The 14,601-nt window shown below is 39.9% G+C and overlaps 1 protein-coding gene across 5 annotated transcripts in view; it reads right to left on the bottom strand.

Moving 5' to 3' along the window:
• LOC733130 (mitochondrial phosphoenolpyruvate carboxykinase) overlaps positions 1-14,601 on the bottom strand; it is a 63,760-nt gene that overhangs the window by 22,811 nt on the left and 26,348 nt on the right. For 2 of the 5 annotated variants that reach the window (XM_038017906.2, XM_012689669.4), the window contains 12 exons: positions 13,991-14,090; positions 13,120-13,265; positions 12,475-12,659; positions 10,068-10,190; positions 9,296-9,445; positions 7,871-7,974; positions 7,495-7,708; positions 6,964-7,156; positions 6,501-6,699; positions 5,898-6,047; positions 4,983-5,180; positions 3,442-3,860 (listed from right to left, as the gene is read on the bottom strand). The exons of 2 other annotated variants lie outside the window; for them this stretch is intronic. In XM_038017906.2, the coding sequence (XP_037873834.1) occupies positions 3,759-3,860; positions 4,983-5,180; positions 5,898-6,047; positions 6,501-6,699; positions 6,964-7,156; positions 7,495-7,708; positions 7,871-7,974; positions 9,296-9,445; positions 10,068-10,190; positions 12,475-12,659; positions 13,120-13,265; positions 13,991-14,090 (1,864 nt within the window). In that variant the 3' untranslated portion in view covers positions 3,442-3,758. 5 annotated transcript variants of the gene reach the window in all.

Genomic DNA, 14,601 nt, shown 5'->3' on the forward strand with positions numbered 1-14,601 from the left:
ACATTTGAATTTGGAATCTGTCATTTTTATATGATTGCTCATTGAGTTTTCTCATTTTGGCGCTAATACATTGTACAATATTTTGCGATATTAAAATATTGTAAGTGGGTGTGATAAAGAGAACCGAATCGCTGTGATTGCATTACACAAAGTAGGTATGGAGCCAAATGCAATTTTTAAAACTCCATACGCTTGGTATTAGTAAAATGTTTGTGTAACGGGCTATTAATAGGTGCAATGAGACTTCCTCTGTTTGTGACAGAAAAAGATCTGGCCGTCCACGTAGTGTTCGTACGAAAAAGGTGGTCAAAGCAGTAAGGGAAAGAATTCGAAGAAATCCTGTCCGAAAGCAAACGATTTTATCTCAGGAGATGAAGATAGCACCTAGAACCATGTCGCGTATTTGAAAAGATGACTTAGGACTTGCAGCGTATAAGAGACGTACTGGTCATTTCTTAACTGATAATTTAAAAGAGAATAGGGTGGTAAAATCGAAACAACTACTGAAGCGGAACGCAAAGGGAGGTCATAGGAAAAGAAGAATTATTTATGGTCAGTTTTAAAGAATACGGCTTGTTCTAAACGCTATGATAATTTGGAGTCCCTAAAACAATCCGTACGATTGGCAGTGAACAATTTTCCCATGGAAAGAGTTTTTTTTATTTATTGCTTAGATGGGTGGACGAGCTCACAGCCCACCTGGTGTTAAGTGGTTACTGGAGCCCATAGACATCTACAATGTAAATGCGCCACCCACCTTGAGATTTATGTTCTAAAGTCTCAGTATAGTTACAACGGCTGCCTTTAAACCGAAACGCATTACTGCTTCACGGCTGAAATAGGCAGGGTGGTGGTACCTACCCGTGCGGACTCACAAGAGGTCCTACCACCAGTAAAATAGGCAGGGTGGTGGTAATAGGTAGGGTGGTGGTGACTTTGATTTATATGAATTTTTGTCTTTTACGCGTTCCTAAAACGGGACGCATTCTGGAGACAAGAGGATCAGGGCCGCGGAGTGTGCCTTAAAAGAGGACTATTTTCCACCGGTGAACTAAAATATACTGTTAATAATGATTAATGACTTCGTGTTCCTAAGCCATTACCCATTCGATGGTGATGAAACCTGGTAAAGTTATTTGGTCTCCAGAGAAGGCTTCGGTCATGGTAGCGTCAGCATACGATAGGCGCAAAAGAATAGATTCAATTAGCCGGACGTTTTCCAGAAAATTAGCGGCACTACAGCGCAGACTATACAGATTTTGTATACCTATTTGTATATCTATGTACATGCGTCATTTATGTGTAATAATACATATTTGTGTCAAAAACAAAGAACAATAAGTTTGTATAAATATAAGATACGAAAGTACGCGAACCTTTGTACTGAGACGAACGTGAATAGATGAGTTGTCTACAGAACAAGGAAATTAATAAAGACATATATGTATTAGATTAGATAGTATAGAAGTAGATGAAAAAATTTAACTTGGAGATGGGGAGAGCAGTGCATGAGCCATCCCATTGAATATGCGTGGTTATTCCATTAAAATGCACTGCTTTTCATATTGAATTGCGTGTTTGGTTTGTTGGCTGATATCCTGAAATAGGCAGGTATGGGTTATATCTGTCTGCTCACAACACCATGCAGATCGTTGAGTCTCACATACCCCGCCCGCCTCTTATGCGCGGGGACCTCGTAGGAGATTCGGCCCCCGGCCCGGAAAAAGAAAAAAAAAGATATGGGTTATATCGCTATGCCTCCTTTTTGCCAATAATCAAGTTCCAAAACAAAGGAAAGAATTAAAGGTAATTAATGGTTGAGACGTTTTGAACCGCCAGATCTGTATGTGTCTCACTAGGAGGACAATCCTCGCAAAACATTGGGCACCTAACGAATGCTTCTGCGTGTACACCATCAGGGTAACCAAGACCACTCTGACAAAAGCGCCCGACTAGGAGGAGTTAATGATGGACAACAAATTCAAACACTCGATTATGATTCACAGAAAATTAAAAAAAACCTAAGTCTTCTAATTAAGAGGATGAAGGTCTAACGCTAATGGGTGCTAATGATAGACAACAATGGAAGATGTTAGAGGATGCTAATGCCAATAGGCACACTGAACTGTTTGACAATAGTCGTAAAAGTTCAGGATAAAGAGCTCATTGATTGATTGAAGTCTTCTGTATCTATTTACATGTCATTTTGTCATTTACAATGTCACCACTCGGTTATTTAAGTTAGTTGCCATGGATATTAATTAAATGACTGGCTAGCAGCGTTCATGGTTCATGGTTTTCAAGCCTCAAGGGACTATTAAACGGCCGTCTGGTGTAGTGGAAAGTGACATGGTCACTACACAAGGGGGTCGCGGGTTCGAATCCCGCCAAGGGAAGATGTTTGTGTGATAAACATAAATGTCTTTTCCAGGGTTATGGATGTATATTAAATATATGTATGTGTATAATAAAAATCTTATATTTATTTCCGTTATCTAGTACCTGTAACACAAGTTCTTTACGAACTTATCATGGGACCAGTTAACGTGGCGTGATTGTTAGTAAATATTTATTTATTTATTATTTATTTATTCCGGCTTGATCTTTTCAGATATGAGCTCACGAGGTTCAGCCTAAGAGAATTTGCTAACACTAGCTCTCTGCAAGAGCAGTGCTTCGTTGAATCTACTGCCGGATCGGGATCGCGACCCACTGAGAATATCCTGCGAGAAACTCTGTCCAAACTTATGCAGTACGCGACCGAACCGCGTTTACTAGGACGCCTCTATCCGATGATTTGCAAGCGAAGTAAATTGTCCCTTCGTAATAAGGTGACTCTCTACAAAACTTGTATATGCCCGGTCATAACCTATGTAGTAAGTGCAGTGTTCGCTCACGCGGCCCGCACTATACTAGTTTAAAGCCCTTCAAGTCATTCAATCCCGTTTTTGCAGGATAGTCACAGATAGCATAACCACGGACAACCCCGGAGATCATGGATGAACGTGATTCTCCACGATGATCTGGAGTTGGACTCCACCAGTAAGTATAGTATACAGTACACAGTCGGCATCAGTGCGCCATTTCGAAAAAGCGGCGCGACACGAAAACCCTCTTGTCGTGGTCGCCGGTAACTTTTTATTTTATTTTATTTTTATTGCTTAGATGGATGGACAAGCTCACGGCCCGTCTGGTGTTAAGTGGTAATCGGAGCCCGTAGACACGTCATCCACATCAATGCTGCCGCCCATTTTGAGACAAGTCCTAAGTCTCAGTTTTACAGTACAACGGTTGCCCCACCCTTCAAACTGAAACGCATTACTGCTTCACGGCAGATTTAGCCAAAGGTAGTGATACCTATCCGTGCGGGCTCACAGCACGCGTTGCCACCAGTAGGGTTTAAAATTTCCAACCAAAATGAAATTAAAATGAAACATCAAAGCAAATATAAAATATTTATTTTAAACGCATCGCTTCCATCTATTCATAGATTTTAGTCTTTAATTCGCTAATATTTTTAAGTTTAGACTACACAGCCTTCCGATTTTTGACACAAACATCAAACCTTCCCTTTTATTAACACTAATGCCCGTGACCCATGTGTGTGGTGCATTGTCAGTGTCAAACAAAAGGGTACTTCTCTCGGTTTTCATTACGAAAATATAAATATATATATTTTAAAACCTTAATACTAATTATTTACATTTCAGAATACTAATTGACTCGTTTAATTTTATATCTTTGGTCTAATTTAAAGCTTAGGCTTGTATGTTCTTCCTCAACTTGTTCAATTCGTCCCACATTTCGTTGGGTAGATCTTCGCCTACCTCCTCTTTGAAGTACTTCTCGATGGCGTCAGACTGCAAAGAGAAACGGAATATCAAAAAAAGAAGAAGAGAATTTCAAAATAAGTCCGTTAAAAAATTGCAAATTGATCTTCTGAAGTGAGATTTTTGACGTGACGTGACGTCTTATAAATCAATGAATACCGGCTGTTTCGTGCGTGCGAAAATATATCACGTTCCGCCTGAGCCTGAGCGTGCAAGCGAGAGCACGGCACAAGCGATAGAGAGGCACGATCGGCCCAAGCGTTGGCTTGTGACACATTTATCCCTCTTCTCGCGTGACGTCAGAACTAGCAGTTCAATTAATTCTGCTACTAATGTTATCACATAAAACTATCTTCCGTAAACCGAATTTACATGTAATCAACAACTGTTTTTATTTATTTATTTATTTTTTTTTTTTATTGCTTAGATGCGTGGACGAGCTCACAGCCCACCTGATGTTAAGTGGTTACTGGAGCCCATAGACATCTACAACGTAGACGCGCCACCCACCTTGAGATACAAGTTCTAAAGTCTCAGTATAGTTACAACGGCTACCCCATCCTTCAAACCGAAACGCATTACTGCTTCACGGCAGAAATAAGCAGGGCGGTGGTACCTATTCGCGCGGACTCACAAGAGGTCCTACCACCAGTAATTACGCAAATTATAATTTTGCGGGTTTGATTTTTATTACACGATGTTATTCCTTCACCGTGGAAGCCAATCGTGAACATTTGTTGAGTACATATTTCATTAGAAAAATTGGTACCCGCCTGCGGGATTCGAGCACCGGTGCATCGCTTCAACACGAATGCACCGGACGTCTTATCCTTTAGGCCACGACGACTTCTTGACTCTCTTTTATGAGACACAATGGCGATTTCTTTAAAGGCAGCCGTGGTATGAATTTATTATTGACTTGAAAATTGTGAACACACTGTACTACATATTTCAACTTGGAATTCAAACGAGCTGCTTCTGGTGTTGAGTCTTTACCAGAGCCAACGCCTATAAGACAATAGTGACGTCCAATTTGAGTCATGAGGTCGGAGTATCGACTGTATCAAACTGCTTTCCTACCCAGCAGCACGAAGACTGCTTCACGTCGGACGACGGAAGAGTCCTTGTTGTGGTGAAGAATCGGTAACTCACCTCCTGCAGCCAAAAGTCTTTAGGTATGCTGAACAGCTCGTTCATGTCGACAGCGCTTAGGTTTTCCGTATTCAGAGCACCGGCTCTCGGTATGTACCCCAGTGGAGTCTCGGCGTGGCAGGGCTCCCCGTCGCAGCGACGCAAGATCCAGTCTAAGACCCGAGAGTTCTCGCCGAAACCGGGCCAGAGGAACTTACCCTGCGGGAATACGGAAGTGCTACTTTATTGTCTTTGTCAACTTAACATTGTGGTTAGCGCAGCGGTAGATTTACACTAGGGGCAGTAGGGGCAAGTGCCCAGGGCGGCAAATTTTTTAGGGAGGCAAAATTTTGAAAGTGAAATAATTTATAATTATTAGAAAAAAAAACAAATATTTATTTATGTTTTTGGAATATATGCTAAATATAGTAAAGTTTGTGCAATAAATTACTTTAATTTTGAAAAATAAAATATATAAGTTTAAGTGAAATTACAGTATTGGGGCGGCTTTTATTTCCGGTACCCAAGAGCGGCATTAAGTTTAAATCCGGCCCTGGGTTAGCGTGCACGGTTACGTGTTGTCCGCCCATTCTGCGGCATTATGCGGCATTCTGCTTTGAATTACATCCAAGAATATAATGCAATAGGAGTCCAAAGACACTTCAAGGTAAACTCTGCTGCCCTTCACGAGACAGGTTGGTGTCTCGTTTCGTAATCACGTCTGTTCCACCTTTAGACCCGAACGCATGACTGTTTAAGTAGGATCGCACTAAACCGTGCCTACAAGTTCCGAACATCAACATTCGGATCGTCGGCATAGCGAGCAATTTCATTTGCTCAGTGGAAGATCAGTCCTTTGTCGTTGTCCCCAAAATATACATCGTAACATGAGATCAAGCAATGCTTCCTGATTTGAAAGTCATTAAAACAATTTACCTGTTCATCTTTACGGAACCAGTTGACGTGGAAGATCTTGGGCATGTTTCGTCCAGGCTGCGGCATCGACAGCCAGTGCTTCAGGTAGTCGCCGAAGTTGTAGCCGAAGAACGGACGCATCGCAAACGGATCGTGCATCACCATTTTACCCTGCCGTTGGAAACCGCACAATTAGTACTGTCGTGTCGGTACAAGTAAGGCCATCTGTCGTCAGATAGCAGAAACAGATATCAAAGCGTAACGCCATCTATTGTCGAATATTGAAAACGGATATCGAAATGTCAAGTGCTCTCGGAGAAAATGTTTGTGGACCGAATGGTAAGCAGTCGACGTCGCCCTAAGTGCGTCATTACGGATCCTCCCAATCCATTTACGGCGCTTTTAGGTACCTCAAGCACCAGTCACCGTCCTCGCCGAACCCATCGACGAAGGGCTCGACGAGTAAATTAACCCACAGACACAGTTTCCGATCCGGTGGTAGATTCTGCGAAGCACTTCTCTTACTAGGGCCAGTGCTAGCAACACTCCAGTTTGAGCCCCGTGAGCTCACACGTCAAGGAGAAGCTGAAATAGCCAATATAATGAATGTAAAGTATTCCTTACGCTGTGTTCGGCGGCGGCCGTGGCCTCGGACCTCATGGAAGCTCCCATGAACACGCCGTGCTGCCAGTCCCGCGACTCGACTACGAGCGGTACGCCGGCCGGCCGTCTGCCGCCCAGCAGGATGGCGGATATCGGCACACCCTCCGAGCTCTCCCACTCACCGTCTATCATGGGACACTGCTCTGCCGGGGTGCAGAATCTAAAATTGTGTTATAAGTCGTTGAATTATTCATAATCATATATAATTTAAATAAAATTCGTTCGTTATTATTGGGTTACATTAAGAGTACATAAATCTTTTTAAAATCAACCAAAAAAAATTTCCGATGTTGTCGAAATTTCATTTAAAACTGAAAACACCGAAACCATAGATAAGATAGTAGGTATTTATTTTCTGTGACAGTCGTATCAAGATGAATGAGAGGTTAAGAAACAATATAACATGAAATTAGACAAATCTCACCTGGAATTTGGATGTGCAGCCGGAGTTTTCTTGCTGGGGTCCCAGGGTTGACCTTTCCAGTCGACGAGGCGCTCCGGAGCTGGTCCCATGCCTTCCCACCACACCCCACCCTCAGGTGTTTCCGCCACGTTAGTGAACACGGTGTTTTTGAACACCGTCGCCATTGCTATCGGATTCGTAGCGGCTGACGTACCTAATGTAAGATGAAATATAAGTTTTCTAATAATAGGAACCAAAACAAATATGTACATTGAAGGAAACATTAATACTAATTATGAAGAATATCTGATTATTTCTCGTCTCTAATAGATAAAATATATTGAGCATAATCCCCGATTGTATAAATGAAGCGATGATGGTCGAATTTCTTTTGCACGTATATTTTTTTTATAAACAACAACCAGCAATTATTTCTTAGTGACTTCAATAATAAATTTGCTTAATTACTGATTCTAGGCAGAACGTAATGTAGTCCTTAGATATAAATCAGTTTAAAAAAAAACTTCAGACATTAAAATTTCAATTAATTACCTGGTGCAACTCCAAAGAACCCGTTTTCCGGGTTAATGGCCCGGAGTACGCCGTCCTTGTCGAACTTCATCCAGGCTATGTCGTCCCCCACGCACTCTACTTTGTACCCGGGCAGTGTTGGCGTCATCATGGCAAGGTTCGTTTTCCCGCAAGCTGAAGGAAAAGCGGCAGCGATGTAGCGCTTCTTACCTTGAGGGTTGGTTATGCCGACGATCTGAAAAATATTACGTAAAAAAAAATTTATGTCAGTCATAATAATAAAAAATTACTAATTTTTAGAACTACCATTAAATACTAAGAGATAAAGCCACATTAAGTTTTTGAAAATGCTATAAGAGATATTTTTTAAATTTAAACACTCTTAATATCAACATACAAGCATATGTTCGGCCAGCCATCCTTCGCGACGAGCGATCACTGATCCCAGACGTAGAGCGAAGCACTTCTTGCCCAACAAACTATTGCCGCCGTATCCACTGCCTGAAAAAAAAAAACAAATAAAATGGCGCGAAAGGCAATTAGGTATGTAGGTTAGAACTAAGGAGCACCATCTAAGTATATTAAAAAGTGTCCGCTGAAAGGAAGCTAATTAAGATGGCGCCACAGTAGCAAGTAGGATGATTTAAAAAACAGCGCCATACACTACCCCACTTCACTTCAATCCAGCACACCTCACTCTGTTTAAAACTGTTATATTCATATAATTTCCACTTCCTACCCTAGCGCTATATCGGTTAGTCTTCCAACAATTTGCTGTTTATGGGTGAAGACTTTTTCAATTTGATCTTTATCTATCTATCTTAATCCAAGATTGTACTTCTTAGTTCTATCCTCCATGAAGGCAATAATGGAATAAGTGTGAAACTATCAAATTAATATAGCATCTGATCTTTATAATTTCTTTGTGTACGTCGCGAGACTATTGCGTAATCCAGCTGGTGTTAGCACCTTGGCTGCGGCAAGTAAAATCTTCATCTGTTGCAGCGGCGGGTCGAAATGGGCCCCTAACGATATTTCCACTAGGGCGCGGCAAGTCTTTCTCGACCCACCAGTATTAGGGTAGATTACAACTTTGCGAAAACATTATGATTACAATTTATAGTATATAGCTGTCGATGTCGAACTCTTACAAACACCTGAAATAATCCGTCCGCATCAGCGAGAGGGATTTAGTTTTCTTCTTCGCCGCACCAAGTGAAGTAACGCGGCGGGTCGATATTATGAGCCTGTTCCGCAGTGAAGGTGTTAAGTTGGTACCGTAACTGACAAACGTGAACTCGCATAAAGACTACGAGCTTTCGAGTCCAGAAATCGATTGTATTAGATAAATTTCACAACAAAAAAATGACTTTCAATCGAAAATTAGTCAGAGCATTATACGACTTGTTTAAGAAAGGGAATCAAGGTTATGTATTTCTTAAAAAAAACTTCGTTGCTAAATCGCTATCTGTGCACATACAATATTTACATTACGACTTAAGAATTTAGAAAAAATATATAGGTAATTACGTATAGAAATTAGAAATATTGGGTTTTCTGAATCTGTTATACATAATAGATAGATAAAGAAAATGATATTTTGTAAAGAAATTGTGCACACTTTTTTAATGTTAATATAACTTAAATTGCCTTACTATATGTACCAAAATCGATTTTGATTCCTAATAAAAAACGTTTTCATTAAAATTAAAATAAGACTTGACCTAAAGGTCTCAGTTACCAGGTCATAAAATCCATTAAAAAAAACGATTATGATTCCTAAAAAGCCTAGTTTTAAATGTAAACAACATTTTTATCGTACCGTAGCTTACGATCTCGTTCTCAGCCGGCTTGTGGAGTATGATGGTGTTCTTAGGGTCGCAGGGCCAACCCGGAGTGCCACCGGAGCCGACTGCGTGAAGACAACGAACGAACTGCTCGTCTTGACGTAGAATTTCTAGAACCTTCGCTCCTGTTCAAAAAAAAAAACATGTTGATAATAATTTATAAATTGCATAAAGCAACATAGGAAAATGTCAAGAATAAATAAAGGGCTTCGAATGTTTCATCCATTCGATAATTATACTAACAAAATTAAGGCTTTATTACGTAATGTTTGCTTCCGTAGGTAAAAAAAAAATACGCCTATTAAAATAAAATTGGGAGTAAATAAAGAACAAAACATGACAATAGAATTTAGATCTTCCTTGTTGAGTAACAACAAGTAAATAAATACGCTAAACAGCATGACGATGCAAAGTTACTTGCAAGCCATTAGTCATCAAAATAATATTTGAAATGGACTATCAACGTATCGATAAGGAAATAAAAATGAAGGCTATTTATGTATACTATGTATAACAATATGTTTTATTATTAGTCACCTATTTATTAATTATTTCAGTTTTATAATAAATTCTATTAATTCCCGAATCCTTTTTCCTCTGCCAAAATGCCAACACCGTGTTCCGTAATTACGTAAATGTTATAATAGGCTTTGTGGTTCCCATACCCATTGCTTAAAGTTTCACCAGTTTTTGTTTAGCCATTTCACTAAAAGTAAATAAGGAAGTAAAAAAAAGAAAAATTCTTACCAATTCTAGTCATGACTCGCATAGAATAAACCACGTAAGGCGAATCCGTGATTTCTACGCCGATCTTCGAGAGAGGAGATCCCACAGGACCCATCGAGAATGGTATCACGTACATTGTGCGTCCTGAGGAAAAAAAAACAAATTTACAAACACCTTTTTTTTAATAAAGTTTTTTTTTAGTATAGCATTTCTGTAGTCCAGTGTTGAGACTAGAATCACTAAGATTCGTGGAGAGTATCTTTATTACTCGTTACATCGAGATCATGTCAGTCTTTTTAAATATTAAGCGTATTATATTATCTATGATTAAGTGTAATATCTGTGTCGGAGGACTTTTTGGCGGGAACGCGAGGACTGAACTTGTGTGATTTGTTTTATTTTGTCTATTTAGTGTTTTTTCAGGTTTAAATGTGTAATAACGGTGGTTTATTACTGTTTAATATCTGTGAAAGTGAACAAATGTGGGAAAACGAAATAAAGCCGCTGAACGTAACTTCTCGGGATCCTCCAAAAAGTCCACTGAAAAAATCTCAGTAAATGACCACCATTTTACTGAGATTATATTATTATTTCATCCCATAGCATCTCATCTCATTTCATACCATCTCATCCCATTCCATTTAGTTTCATCCCAGTTGATTACCTAATTTTTCAAATTAGTCATCTTCATTTCATTTCATTTCACTTTATATTTTAAGACTTGACCTAAAGGTCTTAAAATTCCTTTAAAAAAAATCTGTATCGAAGGTTGAAATTTTCAATAAAACCAAAACCAAGCCAACTGTCAAACTAATCTTTTTTTCTTTTATATTTGGTTTTGAAACTTTTTGGGATGAATAGTGTAGCAACGCCGTGTGTCTTCTGATTCAACATTTATATTAAATTTCACCCATAGTTACTGTGCTAGCACGGATTGTTACTGCTATTCTGCCGCTAAGCAATCATTTGCTTCGAACGGGATAATCAACATTCCATTAAAACTAAGATTCTGACATGAATATCGACATTCACTTTGTATTCTATCACTAACAACTATAAATTGAAAAAAAGGAGCTTTTTTGGAGTAGGTAAGTTGTTCAAGATGTTTTGATATTCAACAAGTATGTGATAGATATTTAAATCGAAACATTTTTTCACATAACCTCATAAAGAGATATTTTCGATGCCTCCAATGATTTTTTTTTATTTATTCCTTAGATGGGTGGACGAGCTCACAGCCCACCTGGTGTTAAGTGGTTCCTGGAGCCCATAGACATCTACAACGTAGACGCGCCACCCACCTTGAGATACAAGTTCTAAAGTCTCAGTATAGTTACAACGGCTGCCCCACCCTTCAAACCGAAACGCATTACTGCTTCACGGCAGAAATAGGCAGGGCGATGGTACCTATCCGCGCGGACTCACAAGTGGTCCTACTACCAGTGAACACTATAACTCAAAATTTTGAAATTTTCGTTTTTCACGCAAATCGCTTCACTATTTTAAAAGTATTACAATTAATCATTATTGATGGGGTTCGAAGCAAGAGTAAATCAGCTAGTTACACAAAAAAACCATGAATATATCTGCAATAATAAAGATTTTTATCAACTTTTTTCGTTTAAACGCTCCTCCTGTAAATCTACGAATTTCGAGTTAGCGTAGTGTTCATTGGAGGCATCGTTTTATTCATCAAACGATTCCTCTTTGTTTAAAATCTACAATTAAAATGAGAATAGTTTAAAAGCACGCACGTTGTTACAAACACGCGCCCACGAGTTTCCTATTACAATATCGTCGTTTGAATATAAATAAAGCACGTAATATAAAGAGTTATTAAACAATAAGTTTGCACGGTCGCCATTCTATCGTTCGAGTCACAATTAGCATGACGTCACCGATGAAACAACACTATTGTATATGCCTTCATAATAATATCTTTTACTGGTGGTAGGACGTCTTGTGAGTCCGCACGGGTAGGTACCACCACTATACCACGGCTATTTCTGCCGTTGTAACTATATTGAGACCTTAGAAGGTGGGTGGCGCATTTACGTTGTAGATGTCTATGGACTCTAGTAATCACTTAACGTCAGGTGGGCTGTAAGCTCGTCCACCCATTTAAGTAATAAAAAAATTTACTTAATACTACTTAATACGTAAAATATTTCTTTTTATGTATCATTTCTGTAGTACGAAGTGTTGAGACTAGAATCACTATGATCGGTGGAGATTATTTATTATCTTTATTACTCGTTGCATCGAGATCATGTCAGTGTTAAATATTAAACTAATTAAATATTAATTAATAATAAATATTAGTCTTAATCTTAATATACTTGACGCGTAATTTTCCATTTTTAAATAACAACATTAGTCTCTAGTCATCATTAGTCTACTTAAAATAAAGTAACTCAATCCTTCATACCTTTCATACAACCAGGGAATCTGTCGGACACGGCCTTCTCGTAATCCGGGGGGGAGATGTAGTTCCCCAGGGCGGACTTCTGGCCGGCGCGAGCCGAGGGGACCACGTCGCTCTCCCGATCGGAGCATATGAACGTGCGGGATTCAACCCGGGCAACGTCTGCCGGGTCTGTCCGGGCCAACCAACTAAAGACAAGAAATTCATAAAGAAATTAGGAGGAATCTCTTGAAGTATAGGACACGTATAGGACAAATTCGTTGTGTGTAAGCGTCGATTGGTTGTTCTGGTGGATACCGGCTTATCTTCCATCTTGCAGTAGCTATTCTGGCTGCATCGTGACTGGCGGGAAAGCTCACGGGGCTCAGTCTGAGGGAGCTTGCTAACATCTGCCCTAACAAGAGCAGTAGACCTCAGTAATCATATTTGTTGCATTGTGGTGAATGTGAGTGGACTGTATTTCTTGGTGATATCTATATAAGTCCATAAGTGACAAATTAAATATATATGAAATATGACATCGCCCTTGGCGGCTGGAATTGAAAAGGAAAAAATGTCATAGCGGACGTCGCTCGTTGACACTTTTGACGTTCCGAATTCAAACATACTCAAGCCATTGTTTGATTACTACTGAATTGATTCGCTCACCAGTTATCGTATTGGGGCAGTCGTTTGAGGGTGGTCTGCTGCTGCATCAGCTGTAGCAGCGCCCTCGCCTCTGTCTCGGAGCCGTCGCACACGTGCACGTGCTCCGGCTGGCACAGAGCAGCGCTGCGCTCCACGAACGCGCGGACCTGACGCAATGCTCAATCTAATTGCACGCTATTTCAATTGAATATGCAATTTCGAAAAGGGCACATGTCGCATATTTTGCAAATACGTTTTTTCATATACATGTAGTTTTGAGGCTTACCTACACCCATTTTATAATAATTCCAGTAATTTTCACCTGCTAATTGACACTAAAATATATCTAAAAAGTTAACATTTTTAATTTTACACTGCTTTAGAAAATAATCAGTTTTTTTCATTTCCTGAACATTTTACATTTTCAGAGAGGTGCCATTTTCGAAATTGCATATTTAATTAGGTACGTTCAATTGAAGTTCAGCTGTTTGGAATTGGATAGGGCGTCGTTGACCAATTCGGTCACGATTTTTTGAAGAAGCTAAAATGAATACTTACACTCCAATCAGTGCTAACTAACTTTATTATAAGTTCGACATGTGAAGTGCCGGAACACCCAGTGTTAAATTACTGGAGATTAAATTCCACCCCCCGCCTTGGGATGTGAGTTCCACGTCTCAGTTCTAAAGTACTACTTAAAGTAAGGGCTACTTCACTCTTCAAACCAAAACGCATTACTGCTTCACGGCAGAAATACTGTGGTGGTATCTGCCAGTGCGGGCTCACAAGTCGTCCTACCACCAGCAAAAAGTCACTAAGTACGACAGTATATGAATAGGAACAGAGCTAATTAGGCTTTACAGCTTAGATTTAGACAAAAGAGAATTGTTACCTTTGGAGTAAGAGTGGCCAGCTGTGGGGAAGGCTTCGTCGACCCTCGCAGAGCAGTTTGGTGGGCAGCGCGGCTGCATCCAATCGCCACTTGAGCACATCTGTGGGACAATAATAAAGGTCATATGTTAACCAAGTAATCTGTATTCTTTCGCTGATATTGAGTTTCTCGCGGGATCTTCTCTGTAGGTCGCGACTCTCCGGTAGAGTAGCTTTAGTGAGGCACTGCTCTTGTTAGGGCCAGTGTTAGCGATTCTCTCAGGTTAAGCCCGTGAGGTCATCTATCAGTCCGCGCGAATTTGGAATAGCCCCTTATACTACCAACGATGAGATGAGAAAGAAGAAAGAGTCAATGACGTGCCAGTGAACGCTCACTCTTTTATTGATACGTCTGTCTAATCTCTAAATATAAGAATTGTTGTTCGTTAGTCTCGCTAAAGCTCGAGAACGGCTGGACCGTTTTGGCTAATTTTGGTCTTGAATTATTTGTGGAGGTCCAAAAAAGGTTTCAAAGGTAGATAAATATGAAAATGCTCGGTATTAAATAAAAATAACAATTTTGTTTTCCCTTTGATGTGTCCCCTGTCGGACGGATTCCTTTTGTTTGTTTTA

Source organism: Bombyx mori, chromosome 20 (assembly GCF_030269925.1).
Source record: "Bombyx mori chromosome 20, ASM3026992v2".
In the NCBI taxonomy this organism is placed as follows: Eukaryota; Metazoa; Arthropoda; class Insecta; order Lepidoptera; family Bombycidae; genus Bombyx; species Bombyx mori.